The sequence below is a fragment of the Ambystoma mexicanum genome, chromosome 13 (genome assembly GCF_040938575.1).
Source record: "Ambystoma mexicanum isolate Mex_15411 chromosome 13, UKY_AmexF1_1, whole genome shotgun sequence".
In the NCBI taxonomy this organism is placed as follows: domain Eukaryota; kingdom Metazoa; phylum Chordata; class Amphibia; order Caudata; family Ambystomatidae; genus Ambystoma; species Ambystoma mexicanum.
In genome coordinates this window covers 655,454,646-655,482,059 of record NC_090938.1, presented here as the reverse complement: position 1 = coordinate 655,482,059, position 27,414 = coordinate 655,454,646, and the positions used below count along the sequence as shown (strand labels likewise).

The 27,414-nt window shown below is 45.4% G+C and overlaps 1 protein-coding gene across 1 annotated transcript in view; it reads left to right on the top strand.

The window, feature by feature from the left end:
- The window catches only part of LRRC46 (leucine rich repeat containing 46), a 76,643-nt gene extending 53,546 nt beyond the window's left edge, over nucleotides 1–23,097 (top strand). Inside the window, exons 5-8 of the mRNA XM_069634651.1 lie at nucleotides 17,476–17,585; nucleotides 18,541–18,610; nucleotides 18,976–19,130; nucleotides 22,005–23,097. Of these exons, the coding sequence (XP_069490752.1) occupies nucleotides 17,476–17,585; nucleotides 18,541–18,610; nucleotides 18,976–19,130; nucleotides 22,005–22,753 (1,084 nt within the window). The 3' untranslated portion in view covers nucleotides 22,754–23,097. The remainder of the gene's footprint in view (nucleotides 1–17,475; nucleotides 17,586–18,540; nucleotides 18,611–18,975; nucleotides 19,131–22,004) is intronic.
- Nucleotides 23,098–27,414: the final 4,317 nt, after the last annotated feature.

Sequence of the window (27,414 nt, the reverse complement as noted above, 5' to 3'; positions counted from 1 at the left end):
AGCACCCGAAGTGGTGGTGTGACCACAGACATCCCGCGGTGGGCTGGGCTCTCGTACAACGATGCCGACACCAGCAGTGCTGAGAGCGGCAATAGCTCCCAGCGACCGCTGTACAGTGAAGGTCAGCAGTCAAGAAGCACGCCGGAGCAGGGGTGAGCGGAAAACCAGACTTGAGAGAGGCCAGTGAATTAATAACTTGGAGGAGAAACATTTGGGGTTAGAAATACACCAGAGAACTCAAGGAAAGTTAGTTGAAGGAAAGTGCACAAGCCACTTAATAAATAATAATAAGGCACAGTGGGGTTCATTATGAGTTGGGCGGTATTCGGGTAGTTTAAGGTGGTCTTCTCACCAGGTGCTGCTTGGTTGATGTCACACAAATGGGTTCAATCAACAGGGCTGTTCGTAAGGCCTTCTCCACAGGCCCCTTGTAGTTATTCTAACTACCTTCAGTGTCTTTGAGTTCCTTGAGGTCCCCTTCCCCAAGCTTCAACTTAATCAAAATTGTAACACAGTTCCTTTTATACGCTTCTTGGGGTTCCCTTCCCCACGCTTCAATCCTTTCAAAAGTATAACAAAAATGAACAGGTCTCCAATTGGGCTAGGACTCTTAGGGTTCTCTTCCCCAATCTCTGGCCCCTTTCAACCTTTAAACACAAAGTCACTGTTATGAGGATGCTTTTTTTGATAGGCCTCTTCCAGCTTTCAAACACAAAACCTAATTTAGCACAGTTCTTTTGAGTTCACAGGGTGCCCTTCCCCCGGTTAAGGCCACTTTAATTCATAACACCAATTTCGCTGGTTAGGGTGTTTCTCAGGGTTCCCTTTGATTTCCTTGGTTGGGCCTTTCAGGGGTCCCTTCATCGTCGTCGTCGCCGCGATGTTCCATTTTGTTATTAAAAATCCTTTTCACATACCATCCTTTTATGGGGTAGAGTCGGAGGCTTTTGAAAACGCCAGGCTCTTTGCTGAGACTGAAGAGGTGTGGAAGAAACAGAGGCTGGAGAGCTGGAGGAGAGTGGCAAGGTAGCAGCAATGAAAAGTAGTAGGAGGTGGGGCGAGCTAAGAAGGTGGTGAGAGTTAAGGGAAATGAGGGAGGTGGTAACATCAGAGGGAGAGAAACAACAGGAGAAAGGGTTGAAGGCAAGGAGGAGGTGGTAACATCAAAAGGAGGGCAGTTTCATGAGGAGGTAATAACATCAGGAGAAAGGAGTGAAAGTCAAGAGGAGGTGCTGAGAATTTGGGTGCAAGGGGAGGTGGTGAAACGCAAGGCAAAGAAGGAGGTGATTACATTAGAGGCTGGTATAAACACAGAGGTGTTAATATCAGGCAGAGAGATTAACACTGAGGATTCGGTATAAAGAACCTAATGAGTTGTAGGTGGTATTGATGAGAAGAGGAGACTATAGAGACAGGGGTGCCCCGGGTGGAGGAGGATTGGGGCAATACCAGTTGATGAAAGAAGCTGAACAGACCAGGTGGTAACAACCTGAGAGGAGGAAGAAAGATTAACATAAAGGAGGACTGGTTGAGAAAAAGGCAAGACAATCAACTAGTGAAAGAGGGTCCTAGGCAAAGAGCAATCTCCTAGATAACAAGAGCAGGAAGGCCTTCATAGCCCTAAACAGGAACATGGCCGAACAGTGAGATTATCATCAGATCAGAAGTGTGAGTGGAGAGAACCCATGAGGAAACCCAGGCAAGGCCAAACCCAGGGGCCCCTTTCTAGCTCTTCCTGGAGGCTATATTCACTGACCTGTCTGCTTGAAAGATTTCAGACCCGAGTGTGTCTTGGCATAGGGGTCCCTGGAAAGCCTGCTATCTCAAACAAACATTGAAGAAGTGTTCGGATCAAAGCCTGCAATGCCAGGAAGGTTTGACAAAACCCCCAAACTGTGTACACCGGACAATGGAGCCAGGGGTCGGGAAGGCGTATGAAATCAATGCTTAGTCTCACATGTAGACCCTGAGAATCCTCTATTCAGGTGGTCAAGGGAGGCCATCGGTTTTCGATCCCAACCCAGGGGGTGGACATGCGAGTGAGGATCACCAGAGTAAGAGAAGCCGGGGTTGCCCTCGAGAGAATACCCTAGGAGAGGTGCAGTATTCTAACCAGACAGTGGAGTAGGAGGAAGTCCCAGAAGCCTTCTTGGGATATCTTGATTCTCATAACCCAAATCCAGGTAGCAAGATCCTTAGATTGCATCCTATCCATCACAGCCCCAGAGTGAGAAGGGAAGGAGCTGATTACCCAAGAGGGAGCGGGAGGAAGGCACGAGTAACACAGGATCAGTACACTGAGAGCAAGATTTATTCATCCTCTCTAAATCATAGGGACCCCACCCCCACCTCCTAAAACCCTATATACATAAGTCATCAGCAGATATAGAGACGGGGACAATTTCCTCCTGTGGGGATGAACAAATCAGGAGATTTCTGTATACCCCCTGTCAATAGCCTGATGAGATGATCAGAACTCAACTTAAATCCTGTTACCCATTTAAACACTCTCCCTTCACCTCAAAGGGATATTTACAATCTCGCCCCATCTCCCCTCCCCATTTCCAACAAATACCTAGACGAGGAGGCCACTAAGATCAGTAAAGATTACCCATAGGAATAACATGGGGAAAATAAGGACAACCTACCATAGAAAGAACTCTGGTTGTCCCACTACTAGTCAGGCAGGGCCACACACTCAATAGTAACACACCCGACTCCACTTGACGGGTTTGTTCACTATAAAATGTGTGGTCATGCACACAGAAATGAGCGAGCTGGAAATGCAGTCCGGTCTGCTGGGGCCCAGGAGCAGAGGAAAGCAGGAGCTGCAGGCAGGAGGAAGACGATGTGTGGAGATGGTGTCCCGGTGTGGAATAGGGGCTGTGCCTCCAGGGGGACGGAGCAGCACGGTCTGGATTCTGCAGGTCCGGTCCAGGAGAGTGCTTGTTCCCTTGGGGATAATGCCGACCCCAAGGGTGTCTGGGCTGGTGGGGAGACCCTGACCTCAACCACGCATTTCCAGGAGGAATCGCCTCTCAACGCCACGCTGCCTGGTGATTTTCGTGGAGCATGTGAGAGAAACTCTGGAATTTGCGTTAGGATGAGAGCAGAGACGGAGAAAGACATGGAAAGGAAAAGCGGCACAGAATTGCAAAGAAAGGAAAGTAAGAGTGTAGCAGAAAGTGTAAAGGCTGAAATCCAGAGCAAAGCAGAAAGCCTAAAAGGGCAGCAGAAAGCCAGAGCAAAGCAAAAAGCATAAAGGCTTAAAGCGCAGCACAAAGCAGAAGTGAAGCAGAAAGCAAAAAGGCTAAAAGCACAGCTGAAAGTGGAAAGTAAGAAAAGCCGATCGGAGCGGAAAATGAGCAAAAGACTGATTGGAGTGGCAAGTGAGAGAAAGTGGAAAGAAGCACAAGAGTGCGAGTGGCCCGTAATGAGAGAGGGGGACGAGAAAAGGTTAAGAAAGGGGCCAGCGGCACGCTAAAGAGGAAAACAGAAAAGAGAGTACAAGATAGCATGGAAAGAATAAAGGACAAGTGCCAGGAGTATACAGTGCAAGTGTGCACAGCAAGGAAAGGAGAAGAAAAGTGGTTCAGGAAGAATCTGTAGGGAAACAAAAAGTAAAAGAGGGGCAAAAGGGTCAGAGTGGTCATGCCTAGGAAGAGCAAAGAGCCTGTGTCCATCGGTTCTGGTGTTGATAGAGTAAAACAGTCATGAGCTGTGTGTCCCAGCTGACCACATGCATAAAATCTGGCGGTTTTGGCGCTCTGGTGTGGTTTGGGCGGTTTTCCAGGTCTCTCTGCCTCCTTGGGAATTTCCGGGTACACACATTAGAGCTGACCTCAGCATGTCATTGCTGTTTAGTGCTTTGCTGGAATATTAAGCAGGGCCATGTGCTGGGCCCGATGTCTAGCTGATGTCAAGGTCCTCCAACAAATTCTGTGATTCCTCATGGTCATTTCAAAACTAGCCTCTGGGGTGGCAGGTCTGTTCTGTTGGGCCACCACTGCTGTGCCTGTTCTACTCCAATGACCATCTGGATAGCCAGCTGTAGGCTTGGTATGTGAAGCTGTCTCACTGCTTTGTGCAGAAGAATGGACAGGGAGCCCACTAACTGTTCCAAGTTCAGGTCTTCCTTAATCTTCCTTGCTTCCCATCCATTTCTCTACTGTAAACTTTACACAAAAGGACATCTCTCTGGTACTCTCCTGTTTGTAGACTGACATCGTCAGGTGTTGGTGGTGGTATTCGGGGTCTTTGTCCAGTCTCTCATGCATGCCAGTCCTGAGGATGCTATGATCAGTCCACCCATCCACATTGAACAGCTGAGCTCTCCTGTAAATAGTGGTGCAATGCAGCTGGTCTTCTACTATCAGGTGCCCTGCACTATCTGCTCATAGCTTTGGAAGAATGCCTCAGGGTCCTACTCCCTTGTGCACTTCTGTAGGGTGGACACTGATGATATGAGAGGTCTGTTCTGGAAATGGCAGAGGGGGGCAATTTACCCAATCACCAGTTTGTCACGAGGACTGACCGACATTGGGGTTCCTCCATAAGCTTCTGCTTCTGCAAGTGCTGACATTTCTGGGCTGGCTTGCATCGGGTCAGTGACTGGCAGCCGCGATCCAAATGGTTTGGTGACCTGGATAGACTCCAGCTCTTCTAATTCTTGCTGTTATCACTCCAGTTTGGGGAATTGAAGAACAGCGGGCAGATGAGTGGATACCATGGTTGCAACATATCCTGTCTCGCTGTGGTCAATTTAGGTGAATAGTCGGGTCCAAGTTGTGGTTAACAACAAAACCCTCTACAATGACTGCTGGAGAATTTGCGATATTAGGTCATCAAAGTCCTCATCATTGGAGGGTTGGCTGGTATAGGTATCCCTCTCCCTAGAGCTCTCATGTAGGTGTTAAGTACTTAAGACCTATTCTGAAGGTGGCAAATTCTTCCAAAGTCCAACCTAGCAACCGCCACATAAACTGGCTTTTTGGAAGCCTATTCTTGTGGCACTCCTCCAGTTTAATATGTGCGCTAAATTAGCGCACATTTACGGTACCCTTTTGGTGCCGTTAAACTGGAGGAGTGCCACCAGTGTAAATGGAAGTGTCCATACACCCGTGTTGTATATGGACACTTTCATGTACACCAAAGCAAGCAGCTTCAACGTTGCTGCAACGTTGAAGCTGCTTGCTTTGGTGTACATGAAAGTGTTCATATACAACACAAGGGTGTATATGAACACTTTCATTTACACCAAAGCGAGCGGCTTCAACGTTGCAGTATGCAACGTTGAAGCCGCTCGCTTTAAATGAAAGTGTTCATATACACCACACGGGTGTGAATGAACACTTTCCTATACACCACAGAAAGCAGCTTCAACATCCTGCAATGTTGAAGCTGCTCACTTTGGTGTATAGGATTGGCAGCATTTTCGTTAAAGAACGATTCTCGTTACTTAACGAAAATGCTGCCGAGATTCTGCAATCCGCCTGTTTCCATTAGAAACGGGCGGATTACAGCGAAAGCACTTTCGTGCTTTGAGATGACGCTCAGGCCCACTTCAGAATAGCAGTGGTGCCTGGGCGTCACAAAATGGCGCAGTGAATCATGCTATTTAGCACGTTCACTGCGCCATGATGAGAATCTGGCCCTAAGTCTGTTCCTTAATGTTGGTGCCCTTGTGAAGATAATATTTGGAGTCGCATCAAGGTGTCTTTGGAGGTCATTGTCCAATTGCAATAAGTGCCAGTGCTTTCTCTGAATTTTGTTAATCACATAACAATCCTTGGAAAATTGTGTTCTAAATCTGGTTGTATGTACTTCCCTCTCTGTTGCTGGCTGCTTTCTACCAATGTGTTCTCTCTTTCCGTTCTGTTTGCTTGTTTTATCTTGAGCTTTTTCAAAACGTTGCTCTGAAAAGCCTCCTTCCTGAAATCTGCTTTTAAGGCGCCGACACTCCTTCTGGAACACATCCTGCTCTGCACAATTGCATTGGGCTCTTATAAATTCACCAGTAGGTATATTTTCAATGACTGATTTTCAGTGGCAACTTGTAGCATGTATTGTTGAATTGACTTTCGTGTGCTTCCTGTATGTATGTGTTTTCAAATGCTGTCTACGTAGATTGTAGATCAAGAAAATCTATTTCACTCTTGTGACTATTACACGTAAAGGTGCTGCCAAAGTCATTTGCAACAAAGGCTGCTAGCTCTTCACAATTGCCTTTCCATATCATAAGAATGTTATCAATGTTTCTACGCCATGCTACTTCATGGTTGGTATAGCTTGGCTCTTTATATACTAATGTATCCTCAAACATTCAAATAAAAAGGTTTGCCAGAGCTGGTGCATATTTGGCACTCGTGGCTTTGCATTTTGTGTGTCAATAGTATGTATCATCGAAGATGAACCGGTTGTTATCTAGTGTAATATGGCTTTAAGCATCTCAATGTCCTAATAGGAGGCTGAGCTGTCTTTGAATGTCTACTCCATGGTCTTAATATCCAGATCATGTCTTATTGACATATAAAGGGCTTTAACGTCCAGAGTTACAAGCAGATGTTCTGGTACCCAGTGCATTTTTATTCAATATGTTGACTACATGCGTGGTGTCTTTCAGATATGAAGGTAGTTTATACACAAATGGGCAGATCATTTTGTCAAGATATTCTGACATTTTCTCTGTGACCCAGCCGATTCCACTTAGTATGGGTCTTGCTTCTGGTATAGTCTGATATTCTTTGTGGATCTTTGGCAAGAAATACATTGTTGGCATACTGGGTTACTTCACAGTTAGCAACATTCTTTCAGAGTCAGTAAGTAAGCCTTGCCTGTACCATTTGAGAATATATTCCTTGGGTTCAGATATAGACTCCTGTTTTGGGTCTGTTTTGAGGACTTGATAGCATCCTGGGGTGTCTAAGTGTGTTTGTACCATTGTTAAATAGTATTTGTGATTCAAGATCACTGTTTTCCCCTTTGTCTGCTTCCTTTATCACATTTTCTTTGTCAGTAGCCAAATTATTCATAACCTGATAGTCCATGTTAGATAGATTTCCCCGGTAACTGGATCTCCATTTTTGTTTGTCAATAACTTTGTGAATGTGTTTAGTGAGGGCCTGTTGAAAGGTATCCATTACATTGTCAATTGCAACAGTTGGTGTAAATATAGACCTTGGCCTCGAATCCTGCATTGCCAGAGTTCTTGATCTAATGTTTAAACTATGCAGGGTTTTCCCAATATCTGTATCCTCTAATGTTGCTTGTAAGTGAGGGTTCTCTGTCAGTGATGGTAAATTTACTGGGTGTTCTCTGTCAGTGATGGTGAATTTACTGGGTGTTGCGACAATTTCTTCTTCATGTATTTGAGGTGTTTGGGTGGCAAAGAACTTCTTTAGTTTGAGTTTTCTAGTGCACTTGAATAGATCCACTTGCAGATTAGTGAAGTCAGTTTGACATGATGGTGCAAAAGACAATCAACTGTTGAGTACTGAAATTTCATTAGAGCTCAGCCTTTTATCTGAAAGATTAATAACAAGATTGTTTGTCTGGAGATCCTAGTTGGTTCTCGAGTGCTCACTCGCGTTATTCTTCTTGGGAATTTCGATCTATTCTGCTTGTCCCCGGCCCCCTCTTTCCTCTCCCCATCCTTGTGGTATTCGGGATAGGAGGTAACTGAAACTTGACATGTTTGGTTGTTGATCCTCTGCTGCCTTTCCAGTATCTTTTTATTTGATATAGAAAGAACATTCTTGCTTGAGGATCTTCTCTTTGTCTGTCAGCACTGCTCAGAATTTGCTCCATCTGAGTTGATGTCTGAACTGCCTGGTGATCATCATTTTCAGTTTGCTTGTTTGCGAATTAACCTACTTCAAAGAGGCCTTGGTGCTCTTCCCCCATAGAAAGTACTGGCGATGACTAGATGCAAATTCTGGTGGCAGGCAATGCAAAATCTAAGCCCATCAGGTGCAGTGAACTGCTTTCCTTTGGCAAATTTGAATACCACCATACAGGTGCAAAAAGGCAGAAAGACATCATTTGTGAATGTTTTTAGAAAATACAAAAGGACTTCAGATGTTTTCCACTTGCTTTTGAAGCGTGCTAAATATCCCATAAAAGGCAGGTGAGAAATGTCTTGTCATGACCAGTAGGTAGGAAATGGGAACATAGTACTGTCATGGGTCAGTACCAGAGTGAAATGAGTCTAGCCTCGAATATATGGGTGAGCATAGGAGTGCTTTATAAACATATAGTAGATGTATATGTCCACCTTAAAAGTCCCTAACCCTGCCCCCCCCCCCCTCACCACTGGAAGCCTTTGTATGTTTTATTTTTATAATTTTAAAGGTTGAATTAGCACAGATTTTAAATCTGTGGGCTGCAATGGCAAGGCTTCCTTAAACCTGTAATTGCGGAAAAAATTGGATGGTGGTCAGACTGCCAATTATCCATAAAGTTTAAGGAAGAGCTAAGGTGTTGGCTCCTGTGCAATTGACGGGCTACACAATAAATGGAACGGGACTGGGAAAAAGAGTATGTGTTTTATCTCCCAAAGGAACGGAATGTAGGCGTCGTGGAAGCCTCTGGGTCCATAAAGGAATTGCAGTACAACATGCCACTGCATTCTTATAAGCTGCACACCATGTTAAATCACAAAGTGGCCAATTCGGGATACAGGCTTTTAAAATGCCAGCTGGATTGAAGGTACGGTTGATTTCTTTCCCCTCCCTTTGACACATCTGAGTTTCTTGTTTTTCACTGAGTTTCTTGTTTTTCACCAACCCTCTGACATTCCTCTAATCCTACCTCCATTCACCATGTTTCTTTGGTGGGAGCGGGCCTCTTTTCACGCAGTAAACCTCCAACTTCTTGCTGCTGCTAAGAGCCAGTCTTCCATTTCCTCCTTCTGACCAGCCCTTGATTGTCCAGGATTAGATTGCAGTGGAGTCTATATAAGAAACCCAAACGTAAATGGGATTATAAAATGGAAGTGTACACAGGTATATCCTCGTTAAGTAGAAGAAGACATCCCTCCTGACTGCTATTGTCCCTGCGTCACTGTTCCCTCTCACTTTCTGGCAGAGGCTGCTCATGGATTTGGATAAGGCATTTCTGCCGACTTTTTTATTCAGTCTGTCATGAGTGTGGAAAAGGTTTTCCTGTTTGCTTTCGAACAAAGGCGTTAACTGCATGTGAATAAGGTGTTTTTTCTCACTTTCCGACAGGGGTCCCATGTGGATGTGGGTAGGGATTTCCTGGTCACTTCCTGACGGAGCTCTCACTTGGATGTGACAAGGGGGTTCTCTCTCATTTTCCAACAACTCTCACTGGGTTGTGTACAAGGGGTTCACACTCACTGGGATGCGGACAAGGGGTTCACGCTCACGTTCTGACTGAGTTCTCACTGTGATGTGGGTTCATTCTCACAGGTTGACGGGGGTCTCGCATGGATGTGGTTAAGGGGGGGAGACACTCACTTGGTGACGGAGGCCTCACATAGGTGTGGATAAGGGCTTCACACTCACTTTCTGAATTGGGCCTCACATGGATGTGGATAAGGGGAATCACACTCACTTTCTGAATTGGGCCTCACATGGATGTGGATAAGGGGAATCACACTCACTGGTTGACTGGTCTCGCATGGAAGTGAATAGGGGTTTACCCTCCTATTCTGACCAGGCGTTTCGCATGGATGTGGCTAAGGGGACCGAGGCCTCAGAAATGTGTGGCTAAGGCGGTCTCTTTAATTTTCTGCTTGATGCATAACACTGCTGAGGGTAAGATGTTGACGCTCCATGTTTTATAACAAACAGACACAAATAATGATAATAAATCTCAATGACAAAAAAAGGAACCTTCTGTTTGGCAGTTTGATAATCGCAATTACTAACCTGACATTGTAGAAAGCGGAAAAAGGGGAAGGATTCAGAGGGAGTTTACATTCAGGATTACTGAAGAGGAGGTGAACACAGTAGGGAAAATGCAGATCTGGGGTAGTGGTAGTGCTCACCTGACCACCCAAGGTAAAATAAAAAAAAACGGGGAAAGAACAATTCAAGAAACATGTCTGCGATGGAACTGAAGTATTCCGTCCTTAAAGTATTTCCTCATAGTCCCAGAAAACTGCACAAGGCCTCGCATAGCTGTGGATAAGGTCTTTACGCTCCTTTACTAACCAGGCCTTTATCGTGCTTTTTGGTTGCACAATTGCCACCGAACCAAAAACATAAACTTAAATGTACACTTTAAAGTTTGTTTTCATTAAAAAAAAACACTACACAGTTTGGAGGGGATGGGGGGGCTTATAGTGGGGGAAAAACACGTTGCCCGTAGTTGATAGGATGAACTAACCTGTGGGGAGGGGTGGCGTAGGGTGGAGAGGGTTGTGCGAATTCACAGGGAAAGGTGGGGTGAAGTTTGGGAATGAACAGTACGTTGGACACTATTAAAAACAGTATTTTTCTGCACTGATTGTTACGTTTACACTGTGAGCCGGTGTAATGGAATACAAGTCTGAGTGGTATATTTTTAAAATGAAAATGTGGATGCGATTCCTGGGACTGCTTAGAAACACATAGAAAGGACTTTAAATGTGTGTGTGAGTATGAATTTCCTGCTGAGTTTGTTACGGGCACCTTACTTATGTGTGCGTAATTGTTTCAGACTAACCTTTTGGCCAGGCCTTGCATCCGTGTGGGTGAGGCATGTCTGCTTACTTTCTGGCAGAGGCCTTGCATGGCTACGGAATAGGTGATCCAGGTCACTTTCTGGCAAAGGCCTTACAGAGGTGTGGGTAAAGTGTTATGTAAGGGTGCAGAAGAAGGAGACAGACGCAAAGGTGGTATATGTTGGGCTAAAGACTTTTATTAAAACAAAAGGAAGAGAAACCCTATCTATACCTATTTCTAAGAGGCGTTTCCCTGTCGAAACTAAAGGTAAGGTGTCTGTCAGGATATCCGTCAATTCAAAAGTGTCCACCATCATGTGTAGTAATAATAATAAAAAAAAATTAAAAAAAAATCCCTTACAGTAGAAACTAAAGAATAATGCAGTTCTGGTCCCAGGAGAATGACTCCCTTCTCCTGGGTTGTGGTTCCAGGATTGCTGCCACAAATCTCAAGTCTTATAACAATCTTGTGTTTCACACGTTGTCACAGGGAATAGCTCCCTTCCCTGTTGGTAAAGTTCTAAACAATACTTGATATTTTACTTTCTTGGTGGGTCAGGAGAATGCCTCCCTTCTCCTGGCGTCCAGTCTCAGATAGCCCAGGGGAATGACTCCCTTCCCCAGGCCTTTTTGGTTCTTACTGCTGGTCCAGATTACCAGGAGAATGGCCCCCTTCTCCTGGTCTCTTGTTATCAGGAGCTCTTTATAGACTTTGGGGTCTCCACAGTGAAAGAATGGTAAGGCTCAGTCATGGGAGGATAATTGTTACCCTTAGAAGAACAAATTACTTACCCCTGGTAATGTTCTTTCTATTGGATGTTCCTACCACGGATTTCTCATCGATATATTCATAAGTCTGCTTGCAGTTTTGGAATCATTTTTCATAGTAGAGGGTGCCATTTTTCGTAAATTCGTGGCACTCGACGGCCTCCGTCCTGCTCTCGGCCGTGATGTCGACACTGGAATAAGTAACTTGCACCGTGCCCGTTGCCTCAGTTCATGTTTTTCCCCCCTATGCTTAGCCATCTCGAAGGTTCTTAACCAGACATTGAAAGCGAGGAAGATGTAACCATGGAAGTACTCGCTAATTCGAGGGGTCGGCTGGCTGGACAATGAGGAATCTTTGAGGAACATCCAGTAAAAAGCACATCATCAGGGGTAAGTCATTTGTTCTTCTAAAGGATTGTGTCCTGTCACAGATTCCTCATCTTTGATAGACTCCCAAAGCAGTATTTTAAAGGCGGTGGGAATCGATAATTCCTTGTTGGTTTATGCTGTGAAGCACAGCCTTGCCAAATTTAGCCTCCTGGCCCAACATAGAATCCAGGCAGTAATGCTTGCTAAATGTGCATAAAGAACAAGTTGCTACATTGCATATGTCTTGTACAGGCACCCTTCTCTGAAGAACTGAAGAAGTAGCGCACTCCTCAGGTGGAATGCGCTCTCAAGCCATCGGGCAGGTCTTTGCCCGCCAAACCATAGCATTCAGAAATGCATAAAATAATCCACCAGGAAATGGTTTGCTTGGTTACAGCCTGTCCCAATTTGTGACCCGAATAGCCCACAAAGAGCTGGTCATCTTGCCTGATGTTGGACATCCTGCTAATATAGAAGCTTAAAGCCCTCCTAGGATCTAAATGGTGCAACCTCTCCTCTTTAGACAGATGAGGTGGAGGATAAAATGCAGGTAACAACATTTTTTGTGCCAAATGGAATTCCGATACTACTTTCAGCAAGAAAGAAGGACAAGCCTTCAATACCACCTTATCCTTAAAAAAGGTTGCAAATTGTGGTTTGCAAGAAAGAGCTTGAAGCTCACTCCCTCTGCGATCTGATGTAACTACCATTAGAAAAATGGTCCTTTAAAGTCTGCATCGCCAATGGGCATGAATGCAGAAGTTCCAATGGAGCTCACATCAGGAACTTCAACACCAAGTTCAAACCCCAGACTGGTACTATAAATGGGACCGAAGGAAAGATGTTAGTCAGACCTTTCAGAAACTGAACCACAATGGGGATTTTGAAAAAGGAACCCTGTTCAGGCGAGTGCAGTGGAAACCTGGAATCCCTGATGGGTGAGATCTAGTAAGAAGTACAACACTGATGGAGTGTCGCAAGTAAAAGGGTAACTGTTCTTAGTTCTGCACCAGCTGCAAAATGTGTTCCAACGGCAGCGGTGCAGAGCTTTTGTTTCTGGCCTTCTGGCTGAAAGTAACACCTCCATTACGTCTTCCGGAAGGTCCCAATCTTTGTATCTCAACCTTTCAGAAACAAGCTGTGAAGGTTCAGGGTTCTGATATCTGGGTGAAGAATGCAACCTCCCTCCTGCAAGAGCAAGTCCTCTCTTTGGGGAAGATAAATTGGTGGGCAGATGGACATATAGAGAAGGACCGGGTACCACATCCTCCTGGCCCAATCCGGATCATGGGCTTCACGAACTTCCTCAACCCACTGATGACAAGAGAAATGTCGGGGACTGGAGGGAACGCATACAGGAGAGGAAATTCCCAGTCCACTATGAACGCTTTCCCCAGAGCTCCTCTCTGGGGAAATTCCCTGGAGCAGAACAGATCAAATTGTCTGTTGCCACTGAATGCGAACAGATCCACTTGAGGGGCAAAACTCCTCATCTCCTCCCTCCTCTTCTCCAGACTTTTCTACTGCTCTACTCTTCTCTTTGGACTCCCCTCCTCTCACCTCTCCCTCCTGAAATATGTCTAGTCTTCAAAGCTGTCTATGGTCTTACCTATCCTCTCTTCTCACTTTATATACTCCTTCTCTCTGTTCTGCGGATCACTTCCTTCTCTCTACTCCTCCTCCGTGTACCCCCTCCCGTATCCGCTCCTTCCAACTTCTCGTTCCCTTCCATTGGAACCGCCTTCCTCTCCCCATCCGCTCCATCACCTCCTACCCCTCATTTCGCACTTCTCTAAAATCCTATCTCTTCCACTCTCCCCCCCCCTAGCACCCATTGTTTCCTCTCTCACTACTGAACCCACCTCAGCCCACTCTTCCTACACCCCTCTCACTTCTGTCCCTCTCTATTTGTACTTAACCTCATCATTAAAATAAATTGTTCTTTGTACTGTTTTCTGGTTTAGACTCATTGTCATGTATTGCTTGTCATATTCACTTGTTCCTCTTGTAAAGCACTTTGGTTTAAAGCGCTATATAAATTAAAATAAATACGAACATTTTCCAGAGGAAGCATCCAGGACGGCTCCAATAAACTGAAGCTTTTGGGAAAGTATCAAGTGGGACTTCTTGAAAATTAGGGAGAAACCCAATCTGTGCAGTAAGTGGCAGGTGATGCTGAGGTGTTCCAGAACTTGTCTGGGAGAGCAAGCTCTGATCAGCCAAACGTCCAGGTATGGGTAGATTTGAATTGGTCCCCTCCTTAGATTTGCCATCACTACTGCTATCAACTTGGTGAAGACCATTGGGAGAAGATGAGCCTGAATGGCAAGGCCTGAAATTGAAAATGAGAACTGCAAATGGCAAACCTTGTGTACTGCCTATGCTTGGGATGTATGGGCACATGGAAGTAAGCATCCTGGAGGACAAGTGACACCATCCAATCCTGGAGCTGAAGGGCCTAAAGGATCTCCGAAAGAGTGACCATCTTGAACTTGTCCTTCCTGAGGAACCTGTTCAAGCGTCTCAAGCCCAAGATGGGCCGCAGACCTCTGTCATTTTTGGGAATGAGTCGGTAAGGGGATTACAAACCTTGATTCCTTTCCGCTACAGGTACTAACTCTCACACCTTTCTCCCACAGGGTAATAACTTCCTGAAAGAGGAACAGATCTGTTTTTTTCGAGGATTGTTTTCCTGCAGGACAATCTGGGGGCCTTTTTTAAAAACAGGAGGCAGCAGCCGCCAGCTACTGTTTGCAATGCCCAAGCATCAGAGGTTATGCTCTGACAATCTTCCCAATGCAGAGTCAGCCTGCGTCCCGCCACAGTCTTGTGAACGAAGGCCTCAAAGGGGTTTTGGAGCGGCAGTGGGCAAAGAAGCAGAGCCTGAGAGTATGGACTTGCCCACTCTTCGTCGTGGACCACAAGGTGCTCTTCTTTGACCCTTTTGTGCAAAATGTCCCATTGCCCTTCTCACTGAGGAGTAGTAATGAAAGGGCCGACTTCTTAAACCCTGAGAGGTTGCTTGCGACTGCTGAGGCTGGCGTCTTGCTGCCTCTAGTGACTTCTTGCTGCCTCTAGTGACTTTGTTGCCGCCTTAGATGCCTGTAGCTTCTCTAAGCTTTCATCAGCTTTAGAGCCGAAAATCTGATAGCCATCAAGCGGCATGTCCAATAACCTTACTTGGATAGCCGGAGCAAACCATGACCTGCGCAACCATGCAAATTTCCTCCTAGTAACGGTACTCGCTGCCATGGCTCAACTTAGTCAGATGAATCCAAGCCAGACTGGAGTGACGGACACATGTCATCCTTTCCGCCTTGTACAATACTTAAGAAGCCTTCCTGCTCCTCTCACTCCCCCCCTCCCCCCGGAATGTGCTCCGCCACCACCTTGCATAAGGTGTGTGTATACTTGGCCAGAGCACAAGTTGCGTTTATGCCCTTTAAGGCCATGCTTCCTGCAGAGAACACTCTTCCCTTAGGTGTCAAACCTTTTTATCGTCCCTATCTAGAGGGATAGTTGGATAGCCTTTGAAATTGACGTGGCTGACTGAACCACTAAGCTCTCAGGGGTGGGGTGTTTCGATAGAAACTCTGGATCTATGGAAGCTAGCCTGAATTTCTATGCAAGATCCCTCTTGACTGCCAGTGTTGCATCCGGTTTCAACCAGTTCTCTAGGATCCTGGTTCTCAAGGCCGTGTGAAACGGCAACGCAGGGTCTTTCGGTGGGCCCTTATCCAAGATGTCAGTGGGGATCATTCTTTTCAATGACTGGCATTGGTCTACCCCAACCCAGATATTCTGTGACCTTACCCATAACTGATCTATATGATGGTTCAGCATGTCCAGCAGAATCTGAAGTGTCAAAATCAGTTTCTGCTGAGGTATCCAAGCCAATAGCATCCCTCAGAGAATATACAAGATTTTGCATCCTAGATTCCTCCATTAATTGTTCCGGCACATAGGGAGTGCCAAACTCCAGGCCAAAAGGGACATTGTCTTCCTCCTCCTCAAAAATGGACCCCTTAGACTTAAAGAAGTCTGTCCTAGGTAATGGCTTATAAGTCTTCGAGCCTTCCTTCTAAGGTGTTGATGGAGTCTGTGTCGACGACTTCGAGGACTTTGGTGGCAATGGGATGGCTGCCGGCTCCCTCGAAGGAGTCAAGGAGAGCGGTTTGACTTCGATTTGCTATAAGACAAAGCCTCCTTCAACGAAAGTCAAGGAACCTTACCACCCGGGCTCTTAGGCGCGCGAGTAGTGGTTTCTGAAGACACCCTGCCGGCCCTAACAGGTACGATGGGTTCTAAAGCCTTATCTTCTTTCAAAAGGGCGGTTGAAGGCAGCATCTGGAGGTGGAATTCCTCCCATTCAGCACTAGACGCTGATTTGCTGGGAAAACGTACCCATTTTTTGTCAGAGCGAGGAGTCGGACCAAGATGAACTTGAACGATGGTGTCGCTTCTTTGACTTTTTGGGAGACGATGAGGACGAGTGTCGAGACCACAATCTCAGTTGCGTCAAGTGTTTGGAGTGCTTACTAACATTCACAGGGTACATATCCCTGGACTTGTCCAACGGATCTCCTTTTCGAGGGGTTAGTCAAAGGAGGCTTAGATAGGGGCCTACTTGGAGCAAGCTTCCCCTTCTTCTCCTTCAAGACCTTCACTGTCATCGATTGGCGAGCCGCAGTCATTGACTTTGTGACAAACCTCCAAAGACATATCCAATGTGGGTCCGTAAGGGATATTATAGCTCCACAATCGGAACATATTTTAAATCTGGTTTTCAGAGTATACATTTTCAAAAAACATTAACAAAAATTGCGGAAGCAATGAACCGTCCAAAGCATGCGGAAAAATGGAACTGAGGCAGCGGATACTGTGCAAGCTACTTATACCAGTGTCGATGTCATGGGCGAGAGCAAGACTGGGGCCTTTGAGGGCCACGAGTCGACCATGCACGGCGCCCTCTGCTATGAAAAAAGGTTCCGGAGCTGCAAGCAGACTTACAAATATATCAAAGATGAGGAATCCCTGGGAGGACACAATCGATTAGAACAACCTGGTGTTATTATCGGATTGAGGGGTTGAGGGTTATGGAGGCTGTGCCTCGGAGCCAGGTTTTGATCCCCAATTGGATGTGGTGTGCGTGTCAGCTCGGGAGTTAAAGGGGCCGTATCTCAGACTCGCGTCCTTATCCCCAGGAGGGGCGTTTCTCCCACATGTTACCACCCCTAAGGGGACTATAGGTTAGCGGCAGCACCTCACTGGCCTCATGGAAAGGGCCCCCCCTGTGGAGAAGTGACACCAACTGAAGGATCGTCAGTTACCACTCGCTTTCTGGACAGGCCTTGGGTATATGTCCGGCTTACTTTCTGACCGTGGCCTTGCATGGCTATGGAATAGGTGTTCCAGGTCACTTTCTGACAGAAGCCTTATACAGGTGCGAGTAAAGTGATACCACTCACTTTCTGGAAAAGGCTTAGGTATATGTCCCGGCTTAATTTCTGGCAGACGCCTTACATAGTTGTTGATAAGGTGTTACTGCTCATTCTGTAACCATGCCTTACAGGGTGTGGATGTTACCACTCAAACCCACGTAAAGCCTGGTTACAGAGTGAGTAAGGTGTTGCTTTTCACATTTTTGACTCTAGCCTTCTATTTTGCAGTTTCTTGACCCTGGCGGGAAATCAGATCCAGAAGCTTGAAAATCTCTGTGCTCTACAATCCCTGCAGTTTCTGGACCTTTCAGATAATCAGATTGAGACCCTGGACACTGGTAGGTGACTGACTCTTTCAACTACTTCGCTGTGCTTACAGGGAAGCCGAAGTACAAGCCTATCAAGCGAATGGCCCTTCCGAGGGTGTGGGTCACCTTACTAAAAACACTGCCTCCAAACGCATATATACTACTGTCAAACAACTGCAGTTCTGCCTCACTTGGACATACTCCCTGCTGTTTAGGGATCTCGAGTGTGTTACAAACCAAATATTATCAAATGGGGATTTATTTATTTTTATTGTATTGATCATTTGTAATGCGCTTTATACAACAGAATTGTGTTTCAAAGCACCACAAGGCTAAACGGGAAGGTAACAGCAGAAATAATAACATTGGCAAGGAACAAAAAGCAACAATAATATACTTACAGTCGTGGTCCTACTAGGCCCTGTGGCATTAAGCTGTAAAAGTGCATTGATGAGAAGTGCAGGGGAGGGGCGGTGGAAAGGGGAGCAGGGGAGTGGACAAGTGCTGGAGGGGGGGGGGGTGAGAGGTGCTAAGGGGAGCCAGGAGGAGCACCTCATGGAAAGTGCTAGTAGAGGCAGCTCTCCAGGGTGGTGTGTGGAGCCACCAGTCAGGGATCCACAGGGCAGGGTAGTTGGGGGTGCTGGTAATGACTGGCTGGAAGGGTCTGAGAGCCTTTGAGGTTCATGTGGATCAGGCCACCGGTCACGGTGGCAGTGAGGTGATTAGTAAGGAAGGGAAAGAGGTAGAGAAGAGCCAAGTTTTTAGCCGTTATCTGAACTTCAGAGGTTCGGCTCAAATATGAGATATAGGGGATATAGGCGTTCTAGTGTTTGGAAAGGGTGTGGCCGTAGTCACATGGTGGGTGAGTACTCCAGATATGGTACATGTAGAAGCGGAGGAGAGGAAGTTCAGATGGAGTGTGGCCATTTGTGAGCAACATTTTCAGACACCTAGCAGATACCCGCTACATTTTGTTTATTTACAGGTGAGCTACCTACCAGCCTCGTCGTCCTGCGCTTGACCGGAAACCCATGTACCAACAATAAAGGTTACTGGTGAGTGTCGCACCACTGAAGGGACATACAGAGGGACAGACACACACGCACATATTCCCAACACCACTGAGGAAGAAAGAGAGCTCATTTTCCCTAAACCAAATGGGCCATAAAGGTCATATTCCATGCACCACCAATTCACATTCCCCACATACTGATGCACCAATTTAATCCACACCCTGCACCCATACCCAAAGACCTGAAGGTATAAACTGGCAGCAAACATTCAGTACTAAGACGACCTTGAAGGACCTACTCACTATGTATGGACAACATAAATACATACATACATACATACATACATACATGAACACCCTCCGGTTCTAAACTAGCCATTTCATCACTTTGATTCTTCTCTGTTTCAGGGAGAGAGTACACAAAGCCCTCCCCAAACTCAGGGACCTGGACGGAGGACCCATTGCTGATCATGATGACACTGAGCTAAAGGAGGAAGGTGTCAGCGACTCTGACAGCTCAGATGGCGATCTTGAATTCCTAAGTCCCTTAAGTAAAAATAAAGGTAAGCCAACAGCCAGCAAGGTTTGATGGATGAAATAGATGTTTGTCATCAGCTGAGTTGCATCTGTCGTAGTCAGCCTAACCCCACCCACCGGGCCCTCCTGAGAAATCCATGCAGTTGTCTTCTACCAAGGAATGGAGGCCTATTGAACTTCCTGCACTCTCAGAGCCAACTGGCCTTCAAAAGCCCCACCTCCATATTGAAACCCCAAAAGCCCCCACGCCACACCTTCAGTGCCTCCTGTTGTGCCAACCTAAACCTCTGGCACGCTTAGCAACTCCAGTACATTCCCTACACCATTAGCACCCTGTAGCTGTTTGCACTGCCAAATCCCTAAACCTGTATCCCCAGAGCTTGCTGCACACAGGAGCCACCTGCATGCCGTAAATGCACCCATTGCATTCCTTGAGCTTACCATTTGATAAGGGGGCGCCCTTAGCTTTCATTTGTATATAGTACATCCTTGTGCCAAGGCTTTAGTGATGAGCTTTGATGAACTTGAATTCAAAACTTTGATGAATTTGTTTAGAAATCTTAATTATTTACTCATTACACACGCCATGTGGTTCCATCTGCCATAATCTCTCAACTTTTGAAGAAACCAAATTTAGACCCTGTGTACTACCCACGATTATGGAAAAAGTGGTGGTTAACCAAATGCAGACCCACCTTGACACCCACCAATGACTTTTCCCTATGTAATTCAGGCTTTTGGCATGGCTATGGGATAGGAAATGTCCTACTGAGTTTCTGGGATGACCGAAGGTAGTGATTCAGGGTAGTGTGGTTCTTTTGATGTTAGACCTTGACACTGCTTTGATACAGTGAGCTAACATCCTCCTGCTACACACCTTTGTCACTACTGTTCATCCCTCCAGTAACTCTTTTGATTTGTCCCAATCTTTTCTTCTAGATCAGATGCAGAGGGTTCAAATGGGCTCCTTTTTGTTGCTCTAAGCTAAATGTCCCCCAAGGGTTTCCATACGGTTCTCTACTCTTCAACATATACCTGACGCCTCTTTTCAACCTCTTGAGGCACCACCTGATGATGGTTCAGTCCTATCCGGATGGTAGATATATATATATATATATATATTATGCATATGCTGCGAGGGCCTGGGGTGGATGGGACTCCAAGTCATTGGTGGAATGTCTAGACCTCTAATTCTGGACTAGAGGGGCCCACCTTCAGCTTAATGTCAATAAGCTGTGATTTTATTTGCAAACTCCTTCGGGATATTTAGATCCCTCCTATGTTTGTACTGAACGGTAAATGAAGACCAAAGGTTAAAAAAGAAATAAAAACGTTGTGGTAATTTTTGACTCTGCACTGTCTTTAAAGCCTCAGATCAGCGTAGTGGCCAGTATCTGTTTTCATGAAAATAGAACTACTTGAAAAGTCATGTCCTTGCTGGACCTTCATCGAGGGAGCATCAGTGAACTTCCATTTAGAGTATGCCAATGCCTTATACACTGGCCTTCCTGCTACAGCTTTAGACACATTGCAGATGGTACAGAAGGCTTCTGTGCATCCTACCTATGGCCTCCACCAAAAAATCATGTATCCCAATCCAGACAGCCTTTTCACTGGCTTAATCTATGGGATCAAACATCATGTAAATTGGCTTGCTCAGCATTTAAAGGTATAAATAACTTGCTCCCACAGTCTTTTACCTCAAGGGTCTTCCGCTATATTACATATCGGCCTCCAAGAGCTTCAAGCCAGGTGCTCCTAGATGTTCCCTCTTTCAAGCTGTCTTCAAAAGACAGTAGTCAGTTTGCAGTTCAGACTGGAAAACCATGCGTGTTCCCTCACATTTAAATTCCATCAAGTCTTTCATGTCCCAACTAAAATCTTATCTATTTCATTAGCAGCTAGGCTGACCAAATGGCCAGCAGCCAGAGACCTTTAAGTATGGGAGTGCTTTGTAAGTGTTGTCAATGACCACCCAAGTACCCTACACTTGTCCAGCATGTCCTGCAACACAACACACAAGGCTGAAGCCTCTTCTTCCAGTGCCTACCCTATCCCAGCGCCTCCTGCACTGCAGAGGTTCCGGCTCCATATTTGCCTCCTGTGTATTAATAGCCTCCCTACCCACACTTTCAGTATTTGTTACAACCATGGGCATCAGTCCTACCAAAGCTTTTCACCAACAGAGTCTCTTTAATCCCCAGAAGTTTCTTCATCCAGAGAGGATCCACAACCATAAAATCACCTGTTTTTCCATGGTCTCTATGCCACAAAGATATCAGAGCCCCCAAAGCTTCTAAACCTACAGAGCTCAGTGCTGACAGAACCTCCTGCCCCCTCCCTGCCCTTATTACCACTGAGGCAATTTCCAGCAGCACCAGACTTGTGAAGCCAGGGTTCCTGTAATAGAGGCGTTTACAAACAAAGTCTCCTGCACCAGCTGTCCTCAAGCTCCCTTAGAGCACTTTATACCTGTTAGCCTCAATTACCTTCAGAGTCTTCTGCATCCAGAGTGGCCTTCCGCCCCAAGCCTTCTGCACCGCTAGCACCGCCTGTACTGCATAGATTTTCAGCACCCCAGATTATTATGTTCCAAAGATCTTTCCTGAACTCCCAGAGCCTTGTACTTCTTAGAGCCTCCAGCGCCATGACAGCCAGTAGTTCCCCAGGTTCTACTCTACCTCTCCAGCCGTCGCCACCCATAGAACCTCACACTTTCACAGCCTCCCACATCACTGTATCCTCTCACACCTGTAAAGCCTCAGAGCATTCTCTACCCGGAGTCTTTCCACACTTCCAAAGCTGCCTTTAATGCCAGAGCCCGCTACTTCCTCTGAGCCTCCTGCACCTCATGCACCCTCCTGAGGAGGCACTGATGTCTATCTTCTCTCTTAAAACAGGTTTTTTTGTGGATGTTCACCAGGATCTGTTTGGACGCTCGGAGAAGAGAAGGAGGAATGCACTGAGAGAACATGAGTTACGAATAGAGGAAGCTCTGGAACTACCAAGTCCACTGTGGGCTTCAGTGTATTCAAAGCCCACTTTGGAGATGACCCTGCAACCTAAAAAGGATGCTCAGCAGCAGCCAGGGGTTACATCAAGCAATTCCAAATGTGCTGCTGCCTCAAAGCAGCAGAAATCCGAACCAACTGCTATGCCCACACCCATGAAACATGGACTCACAAAGGCAGCAGGCACCAGGGAGAATCCGGGGAAGGTGTCACCATCCATAGCTACTGGGAAGGCTTCAGTGTCCCCAGCTGCTGGAAAACCTGCAATGTCCCAAACGTCTGGAAAAACTACATTGTCAACAGCTGTTGGGAAAACTTCCTTGTCATCAGATGCTGGCAAGACCTCGCAATCACTTGCTTCAGTTAATGTACCTGCAACTGGCTTGAGAAAGATTTCATCATCACCCATATCTGGGAAGGTCTCATCTGGTGTCTTGGGAAAGGCTTTTCAGTCTCCCATTTCCAAGAAAGATCCTCCATCGTCTGCTGTGGAGAAGGTTCCAACAACAGCCACTAAGGGGAAAAATGCATCATCGCCTGCTCTATCTTCAGCCAAAGAGCGATCTTTCCAGACTCCTACGAGAACTTCAGTAACCAAACCTATTTCAGCTCAGAAAGCAAGCAGGGGGCCCAAGTAAGGGCAGCTTGGAAATCGCCCTATCCAAAAGCACAGCCCACTTGCCAATCAAGCTTCAGTGGGACAGCTGTGATTTGACTCTCTCCAGGACATCTGTCACTGCCTTCCTGACCTGCATTGTGAGATCTTACGGTGGGAGTTTCTGCCCACCTTGTATATTGCAGAAGGCCAAATATTGCCAGTCAGCTGCTTTCAATCAGTCCAGGTGTTGGTCTGTAATGTCCTTAATGCTGCTGTTTTGCTTCAAATCATTTGCTTCAAATCATAGTGGTTATCTGCTTAATTTGGAGTATTCATTTTGCCAAAAGTCTGGCTTGTCTAAAAATAAAATGGTTGATTTTCCAACAGATGCAGAAATATGTCTGTGGCGTGGAGCCAAAGTACAGCGGACAAATAGTTTGTGAGATTACATTGACCAGGAAAGAAAAATGTTTGGCAAATGGCTATAAATTTGAGTCATTTCAAAGGGGATGGTGATAATGTGGCATGAAAGCGGGCCTCTAAGTGGAAGGGGTGATAATGGAAGGAAGGGGCAGTGCTTAATTAAACAGAACTTCTGCCTGTACTCAAAATACAAACAGGAGCCATATTCCATCAAATCTACAGTGAACCATTGGTTGAGACGTGCAAAGCCTCATTGAGTCCCACATATCTCTCACCACATTGCCGTATGATATACGCTTAGGGCCCTCTCAAATGGTGCTTTACAAAAAATATGTTTAGCATGCGCTGGGTATCTAGAACTGTGAAGGTTAAATATTTGACAGCAAGACGGGACAAATTAGACTTAAATCTGAAAGCTTCTGTACACTTTAAAATACAAAAGAATATGGGGGAAGGAATGGTGAGAGGGTTACTGATAGACCTAAGGGGATAGAGGACCAGGCTCTAGGATCTTTCCAAGAAGGAAGAACATTTTGAGGGACAAAATGTTGTCTATTCTTTGAAAGAGTAGCTAATAAAAAAGGAAATTATTAACTTGCACTAACATTTTAAATTGGCTCTTTCAAAAATCTTACATAGTTTGTTTCTAATGATCAATTCCAGTTGTAGTCATAATTTGCACAATACATTTTTATGGAGCAAAGCACAAGTTGAAAACCTGGAATCTCCATACAAATTATTTTCTGAGCAAAAGCCATCATCTCAAGATGGACAGTCCGGCACAACTCTTTTAAAACAACCCTTCGAGAAAGAGGAAGGAGGGTTCCTGGCTTTGCATGAAACCAAAAAGCATTTTGGCTACATAATAATGCCTATTTATGTCTGTGATAAAAGTGTTGTATGCTTCAATCATTTAGTATCTATTTTTTTTATTTGGTGTACATATTAAAACTAAACCTTATACAGAAATTACAATATAAAAGAAAAACATAATTCATTATACAAAATATTACTATGCAATTCAATATATAACCTTAAACATTTACCTACAGTTAAAAAAAATCAACACTAAACAATAAAATCACTATGGATTTCAACTAGTCAAAGCTCCAAGTACAGTTTGAACAGGAACCCAAAATTGACCTATTGCCAGGATCAAATGTATTTGTTTTCCCTCCATACATCTAGATCAAGAGTCCTATTCTCCCACATCCCTTGTCTACGCAAAATATTTTGAAAAAAAACAACCTCATTTTAGAAGTGGTTGAACATGACCGGCAGCTTTCGACTGGCTGGACCATAAAATTCTGCTCAATAGGATGGCGACTGTTGGCTGACTCTCCAATAATGCCATCACCTGGCTCAGATCCTTTTTGGGGGGTTGCCAGTCACGCATCTATTGGGGCGACTGTGCCTCTGAGCCACAGATTATAACATGTGGAGTTCCCCAGGGGCATGTCTCTCCCCCCTGTTGTTCAATATTTATGTTTTCCTTATGTGTTGAGTTGGAATCTCTGGGGATCTTTTTCTGTAACTATGCAGATGATTTTCAGTTGGTACTGAACATAACCGGGAACTACGATGTTGACCAACAAACGCTAGCTGAAGCATACGACGTCATAAAACAATGGATGTCAGCAAATTGGCTTTGCTTAAATGCTGCTAAAACCGAGCTGATGCTCTTTGGTTCTCTGCACGCTCAATCTAAACTAAGCCAAAAATATAGCTGCTTTACTATAGAAGGCATCCAAATCAAAATCGTGAAGAAAGGCAAGACCTTGGGCACTTACTTGGAGGAAAGCCTTGATAGTGAGGCACATGTCACAGCCATCTCTACCAACACTAACTACCACCTAAAGGTACTTAGACAAGTAGCCCTGTTAATATCGGTGGAAAACCGTATAAAACTTGTAAGAGCAGTAATACTGCCACGTGTGGACTACTGTAACGCGTTATTGGGAGGAGCCAATAAGGCCGATATCCAACAGTTGCAGAAGACACAAAATGCAGCTGTGAGAATCATCTTTCAGATAAAGTTCTGAACCCACTAGTGCTGCAAGAAAAAACTCCACTGGCTCCCAGTGGCAGCCCGTATTCAATTTAAATTGCTCACTACATGCCACAAATGTATCTTTGGAAATGCTCCTCTATATTTGAAGGACAAGATTAGCATCTGTCAACCGAGGAGAATCTTAAGATCTTCAGAAGGCTCTCTGTTGGTACTACCACGGATAAAAAGATCCCATGGATTAGGGCGGGCCTTCCATGATCAGGGTGCCCAAGCCTGGAATTCCCTTCCATCACAGATCCGCAAGATAGAGGATCATCTTGCTTTCTACAAACAGTTGAAGACAATTCTGTTTAGCTAGGATAAATCTCCAGTTGTGTTTCCGTTCTACTTCTCTCGGCGCATGGATGCCTGCGGGCTTTGGCGCGTTACAAATTCGACTAACATAACATGCTAAAAAGCAAAAGGTTTCATTGTTCCTATGATTTCGGGATTCTTGCAGAGTCTACAGGAATGAAGATTACGAGGGATATTTTGACTAGTACTTCAAGTGTTTCTAGTAAATTGAATCTATATTGTATGTAAAGATGTATAAACTCTTTAGGAAAAAAATGAAATATTTATGTATGGAACCACAATTGGGCCTATGATTATAATATTCTCGTAGTCTATCTTTTGTCTGAATCATTGTGACCTGGCTTTACTTTTCAGTTGTTTTAAATTGACTGTTGAGGAGGATTCCCTATCTATATTTATAAAAGTCCAAATTTGTTTGTGGCTTGGCGAAGCGTTGTTTCTTATACAATTCCACACCGTTTCACCAATCTGCACCAAATTTTGCAGTTACCTGTTGGGACCTGCCGGACATTACTGGCTACATGACATTTGGACACCCCACACCATTCCCCGGATTACAGCACCTTCACATATAAGACAGTTGCTTGAAATCGGCGGAACATCAATGGAGTCGTAGAAGGAACAAAACTCGAGGTCCCTTTAGGACCTCGGCATCCACATTTCAAGGCCCTAGGATGCACGGTTTCCAAGATATTTACACCGCACCACGCCAGGGTGAGGCAATAGGTGGGGTGAGAGCACAGAAGGGCGCAGTGCGAAGCAGCACACCAAATATCGCCTCCCCCAACATCTGCTCCGGGGTATGTCAGCCAGCCACATGTGTGTTCTGAGTGCTCACAAGGCCTAGTAGGACCGCCTCTTTCTTGTTCATCAGTTTATTCTATTTGCCTTTGTTCCCATGTTCCCTCCCCTTTGCCCTGAGGGTGCTTTGAAACACAATTTCTTGATGTATACGCGCCTTACAAATGCACAATAAATAAAATAAATTCAAATAAATTCTCAGTGCAGGTTACTTCAAGCACATCAAGTGATTCCGAAGATCGACCTACAGGATCATTGATTTCCCAACAATTGATGAGTGTTGTCCTGTCTGTCTACAGAACCTGTACTTTTTGCTAGTCTTATATGTAAACCTATTTCTCATTTCCAAAGTTCTGGATTCGTTGAGCTAGTCATTCCCTCCCTAAAGTAAGTTAATGTTCTTCTGATCTGCTTCTTTAATTTCTGTGTAAAAAGCAGTCTTGTCTTGATCATGGTCAGGGGTGTTGCTAGGTCTGGAAAAGACCAGGGGCTATGCTGATGTCGGGACTGGGGGCTAGCTATTCTTTTGGCTGTAGCTCCTGAGATTCTATCCGGGGCTACAACCAAAAGATCAGGGGCTATAGCCCCCTTAACCTCCCCCCCCCTAGCAACGCCCCTGATCATGGTGATTAAGGCGGTCAGACCCAACTCAACCTTTATGAGGGATGGGGTAAAGAAGTATTTTTAGGCACGGACGCGTAGGTGGTTCTATGTGATATTTGCAAATTTTGAAGGCCGAACAAAAAAAAAAGACTGATTTGTTTTGACCGATTTTTGGGTGGCCTCAATGAAATACGGGTGGGTTTCACACCCAAGCCCACCCTTTCATCCCCCGCCACCCCTTTCCCAGCATAAAATATTCCCTCTCCCTTTCCACCACTCACACAAAACACACTTTTACCCGCTCCCTTCCCCACCACAAACATTCCCCCTCGTCTCTCACACCAACAGACACACAAAATTACACTTGGCTCACTAGCACAACTTCCATCGCCTAGCCCCACCTGTTGGCCCCGGCTTTCACTCGTGTGTGACAAGGGCATGCCAGTTTGATTTAGAAAGACTGCTCAGAGCGGTCTTTCTAAATCTTTTTTTCTATCCAGCTTAATAAA